The sequence below is a fragment of the Bos indicus x Bos taurus genome, chromosome 2, assembly GCF_003369695.1.
Source record: "Bos indicus x Bos taurus breed Angus x Brahman F1 hybrid chromosome 2, Bos_hybrid_MaternalHap_v2.0, whole genome shotgun sequence".
Classification (NCBI taxonomy): Eukaryota; Metazoa; Chordata; class Mammalia; order Artiodactyla; family Bovidae; genus Bos; species Bos indicus x Bos taurus.
The window spans coordinates 67,688,346-67,694,345 of record NC_040077.1 but is presented as its reverse complement, the minus strand read 5'-3'; the positions used below and the strand labels follow the sequence as shown (position 1 = coordinate 67,694,345).

At 35.1% G+C, this 6,000-nt stretch overlaps 1 protein-coding gene across 4 annotated transcripts in view; it reads right to left on the bottom strand.

Moving 5' to 3' along the window:
• Positions 1-1,088: 1,088 nt before the first annotated feature.
• DPP10 (dipeptidyl peptidase like 10) overlaps positions 1,089-6,000 on the bottom strand; it is a 1,640,795-nt gene continuing 1,635,883 nt past the window's right edge. For all 4 annotated transcript variants that reach the window (XM_027562155.1, XM_027562148.1, XM_027562166.1 and 1 more), the window contains 2 exons: positions 5,368-5,441; positions 1,089-3,478 (listed from right to left, as the gene is read on the bottom strand). In XM_027562155.1, the coding sequence (XP_027417956.1) occupies positions 3,344-3,478; positions 5,368-5,441 (209 nt within the window). In that variant the 3' untranslated portion in view covers positions 1,089-3,343. The remainder of the gene's footprint in view (positions 3,479-5,367; positions 5,442-6,000) is intronic.

The following is a 6,000-nucleotide window of genomic DNA, read 5'->3' as shown; positions in this document are numbered from 1 at the left end:
TGACTCCCCCTCCTGCTTCCTTGGAGCAGTTTTCTCAGAGCTACTGAGATGCTATCTTCCAGGCTCAGAGTCCTTATCCTTCTCACCAAATAAAATAACTCTCTACTTTAAGAGACTATATTTTTAGTTGACAAGTGGCATTTCATACATGAGTCTTCCTAGCAGTCATGTGTCCTCAATGACTCTTGAGATTTGAAAGCAATTCAGTCCCAGATACTTCTGTTTCAAAGCCTACCATTTGAGCTCCATGGCTTAAGTAATTTTCTTTATGGCAAAAACAAAAGTTTGTCGTCTTTTTCTAGTAGATCTACAACTGTGAGACCCTCAATGGTGAATTCAGTGCTAAACATCCAATCAAGAAGACACAGTCTCCAGGTGAACTGAGATTCATGTTTTTTTTTTGTTTGTTTGTTTTATAGATTTATTTATTTATTTTTGACCATGCTGGGTCTTCACTGCTGCAGGGGCTTTTCTCTAGTTGTGATGTGTGGGCTTCTCATTCTGGTGGCTTCTCACATTGTGAAGCACAGGCTCTAGGGTGTGTGGACCTCAGTAGTTTCAGTTCCCTAGCTTTAGAGCACAGGCTCAGTAGCTGCTGTGCATGGACTTAGCTGTTCTGTGGTATGAGGGATTCTCTGGGACCAGGGATCGAACCAGTCTCCTGCATTGGCAGACAGATTCTTTATCCCTGAGCCACCAGGGAGGCCTGAGATTCATGTTTTGAAGTGAGTCCTCTGCCCTAAATTCTGTCAAGAAACAAAAACAATCCACAAAATCTATTTAGTCCCAAGTGTTGACTTAGAAACCTCAATGGAGACAATTAAGATGAGAAATTGCTTTCTTTTTTTAAAATAGCTTCAAAATATTATATGCCCACCTCTGTGAATGACTGAATACCACTTACTTTCTTATTATGGAACTTATAGTTTATTTTGAGTCTTTTTTTTTTTTAACTTTAGGGGGAAAACAGCACTTAGAAAGCTTGCTCTTGGAAATAATACTTGGAAAGTTCTAGGAAACTATTAGAATTTATGAACACGTATGAAATAATGAGTCTATGACCAAGGGCAAATGTATAAAAGACAAAATCCAGTTAGATGATTCCTTTAATGTTTGGTGGCTCTGTGTTTTAGTGAGCATCTCCCTTTTCCAAAATAGCCCAATTATGAAAAGCCAGATAATCACAGGAACAAATATTTTCCACCTTCCTACAAATCAGTAGTTTTCACTGGATATCTATTTAGCCTTAAAGGTGAAAGCGGGTTCCAGACTAATGTCTTTCATGTTAGAAGCTGTATGAAATTAATTGAAAAATAAACACTGATAATAATAATAAAACAAGAGAAATGAGGAACAGTAAAAGGTACTTTTTAAATGTTGCTCAAATAGACAATAACACCACATCTTTCAAACAACATAATTATTTGCATCATAAAAACTCTAGTTGTTGAAATTTAAAATATTGATTCAAAAGCTTCAATTGGACTTCAAATCAGCCTAAAAAAGAAATTTCCATCTTAATAAAATAGGCAAAGCTTTCCTTTTACACTTATTTTTTAAAACAGTATACTTATTTTTTTTTTTAAAATGTGTTTTACTAGTCTTGAAAAAGACCTGAAATGGATCTTTCAAAAATTTTTCCCATTTTAAATGGAATCCAACACAGCAGTGAAGATGCAGCTCCAAAGAATATGGGAGAAAAGCAGAATACCCAAAAAATGACTTATGTATTTCCAAACACCCAGATTTTAGGGTTGATGCCTTCATAAAACAAGAGGGTTACTGAGCAATTCCACGAAATTTTTAAGTTTCCTCCTGATATTCTGATGTCATTATAATCTAGCCTGTCCTAAGAAATTTTTAAAACCACAAAAACCCAGTCTTCTGCCTAGATTTACCTGAACTTCTGTGCTTGACTTTTGGACATATCTTCTGGAAGATCCCTCCAGTGAAATGAGAAGATATTCTTTGATTTTTGTCAGAAAAGTTAATATTCTCATGACTTAAATTGACTTCATTACAGTCAAGTTTATTTTATACTCTCAATTACTCACTACTGCAAATCAACACAGCACAGAAATTAATGCATTTTGTGCCTTAAATAGTAAACACTGCTGTTTGTGAACTTTTTTGGCCAATGAATAAAAAGTATTTCATTTCTAAATCTCACCAGAAGGATTTAAATTAAACAGTAACAGATGCACTGGGCAGGCATGGGATACTAAATAAGAACTGGCAAATGAAATAACCCAGCTCTTTGCTTTTACAATGAAAATGAGAATTGGTTTTTCATTGAGAGAAGAAAAAGGATTAAGTGTTTTAAAAAAGCGTTTTCCACCAAAAGAGCAAAATAGCACTCAGTGGTATAGTATTGTTAACAAAATTTCTTTATCAGAAACTATAATTTAATATTTAAGTACCTAATTTACATGTGACAAGGTATCATATTCAAAAAATTAAACTGCAACTAGAAAACTATTAACCACTAAAAACAATACCAAACACAACCCAAACATTTATAGGAAAGCAATAGCTAGAATTTGAATTGAAAAAAAATTTCATCATATTTGGCTCATTAAACAAAGCATCCATTACAGCCTGTAAGCATCTCTTCTAAGTCATCAAGTTTATCCTTTGTAGCATGAATAACACGTAAAGATAGATTTATTGACTGCATATGCACACGTGTGTATACATATTGTGAGACGTACACTCATGTGTTGACTTAAAGATATTGTATCTACTGATAACTGGCTGAACTTTGGAAGGTGCTGAAACCCATATTTCTACATGACCTGTGACCCATTTAAAAATGTCTTTTTATAAACAGAAGTTACATAAAATACTCTGGTTTTATTAACTGACTCTTTTCTTAAGCATCATAATAGACAATGAAGGAATTGCACTTATTTTAAAGGTACAGTAAAGTGTTAGATTGCAGCTTGGCCATCAAAGATCAGGGACTGTAGTACTGAGAAGTTGTGCATTATATGCAAAGATGACGGTGGCCACTGAAATTAAAATGAGAGCAATTAATTACAGAACAAATAGGGGGATAACAGAAGAAAACATGCACTACTCCTACTTTAATGCAAAACTAATTTCTCCCCGGAAACCAACCCTTTGACTTTTCTTACACAAAGAAACAGGTTCTGCACCCTTGGCAACACAGTAGACATGGACTTCTGTATTCAAATTCTAGTTCATTGTCTCTGAGTGTGCTGTTCCAGTGTCATCTCCTTAAGCTGCCCTTGAAATTCTGGAGCATCTACAATATTACAGTCTCTTCGTTAGGTTCCATTGAGCCTCAATATCCCCTTCAGCTCTATATAAATAGGGTCTTTTATTCATCTTCTTCTGGTTCCTGTGGCAACACTATTATTTCTTCCTTTAAACAATCACTGAAGAATCTGAGAATTGTGCTGTAGAGATGATACTTGCTCTTCTCAGATACGTTATGGCCTTCATCTGGGTAGACCTAAGATATTGAATGGAAAGGAGATTTAAAGTTGTCAAAGAAAGCCTTCTCTCTCAGAATTCATTACTTCAGCTCCATGGCAAGGGAACTTCGGAAAACAATATTTAACCAAAATCTCATGGTATTCAATTCTGAGTCTTTCATGCTAAATATTTCATTTTTATTTTAATTAGATCAAAATAAGACACTTGAGACAAAATGCAATTTTGTGCCTGTGAATTAGGATTTGTTAGAAATTCCCTGGTGTTCCAGTGGTTAGGATTCTGCCCTTTTGCTGCCTGGGGGCTGGAGTTTAATCCCTGGTTGGGGAACTAAGATCCTGCAAGCCAAAAAATAAACAAATAAAGTAAATAAATTAGGATTGGTTATCCAAAAAGTTAGAGCCTTCTATGTTCACACTGAACAAGATGACATTAATATCAACTTAGCTACATTTTGGGCTGTTTCATCCTGACTATAGGCCCCTGACCTCCCTTTAGAGTATTTAATGTAGAAAACTGGCAACTGTAAGTTCATTCTCTGCCCCTTTGAAATTTATATAAATCTTCTTTCAGACTTTTGTCAGTTTTACAATCCAGGAAATATCTTTCTCAAGGACTTGGGAACCATCTCTCTCTCTCTTTTTTCTTTTTTTTTACTTTTAGTTATTTTTGGGGGCAGGGGGACTGCACCATACAACATGTGGTTACTTAGTTCCCAGACCAAGAATGAAACCTGCACCCCCTGCATTGGAAGCACTGAGTCTTAACCACTGCACCACCAGGGAAGTCCTGGAAATCATCACTTTAAAATGTAAACACTGAAGGAGAGAGCATCCCCATTTCCCAGTCTCCAAGTTATCTCTTACCATAAGGGTACAAGAAAGTTTACTTTTCCTTTCCTTTCCTCACTTTTACTTACTTTACTTTTCCTTGGCCTGTTACCAAACACCAGGACCAATGAATCCCTCATGGGGACTCTCAAAAACTCCCCAGCCCATTGTTTCAAAAGAGTTGAGTTTAGTCTTCCTCCCTTATTGCAGTAGTCCCAAGTAAAATTTTCCTTGTTTGTTTACTTTGGCACGATGAAAATTTTACTTTGACAGTGTCCTTTTCAATATAAACAACATGAGTGATTTTTTTAAAAACATAAGTGAACATATTGTCACAGCAATTCCTGGGTATAAAGTTTTTAGCTAGTGCCACATTTCCCTCTGAGTAAAGCCTCACAGTCTATGGTCAGTGCCATGACCCTCCATTTGTTTATTGCTACACCTTCATTTTTCATCATTCTAACTGTGGTACCTATACTTTTGATAAGCTGAACCACTTTTAGTTCTTCCAAATGCTTAGGAATGAAAGTAACTTTATTTCCCTTTCATAACTACTCCACCAGACTGAAAGTTCCTTGATGTGTAAAGTATGTCTTCTTGATCCATTTAGTATAGAGACTCATGTAAATTAAGTCCTTGATAAATATTTACTAAATATGGTTGAATGCAGAAACGTAAATGGTGTTTTCTCTTTTCCCTTTTGTCTTGTGATATTTACTCAAAACACTTCGCCCCCTATCTTTCATGAAAAGAGTGATGGAGACCATAAGAAAGACAAAAGGACCAGAAGGGAAATAAAATTTATCATTTTAAAAGAATTTCTTATCAATGATAATGAATAAATGTCTGAGAAACAAGCATTTTTGAAAGAGTTTATGCAATTCACATGTAAAACAAGATGATCTACATTCTCACTGTAATAAGGAAGTAAAGACAATTTGGTAAAAAAAGAAAAAAGAAGAACAAAAATCAAAAACAAATAAAAGGGTGGGAGATGGAATCATGCAAAAACTGTGTTCTGTATCTCACGACAAGAAACTAAGGTAGAACAACACATTCTTCTGAAAAAGTGGCTTACCTGCATAGTATAGTTCACTCCAGCTTTTATTAGGTGTTTGATTAATTCTGCTGAATGCTGGAAATGAACTTTGGCTGCAAGAAATTAAATTATGATATTGAAGGAAATACATTTTTCAGGATTAAAACGTTTTTATAACATTTTTTCAAAGAAATTAAGTATTTTACTTTACATCCAGTGCACATTTAAAAGACTGATACCTAGCTTTACCTGGAAAGCCAATCTGTACAATGGTAATAAAACTTTGAGCTTCACATTATAAAAAAATACATTAAAGCAGGAGTTACTACTAAGTCTCTACTTACTCTACAGAATTGTGGTTAGATTTACTTTACTGAATGCCATTTATTATTTCTAATTATTCACATATTTTATACCATGATAATAATTTTAACAGAGTGAATGCCTGCCTAGATAGTAATACAGCAAACCAGCCTTCTTTGTTTCTGAGGTTTACTAAGGTCAATCTCAAACACTGACATTCTGCTTTATATCAAATTAAGAAGAAAAGCACATCTTGAGAAAATAGCATGCATATCTCATTCAGTTCAGTTCAGTTCAGTCACTCAGTGGTGTCCAACTCTTTGCGACCCCATGAATCACAGCACGCCAGGCCTCCCTGTCCATCACCAA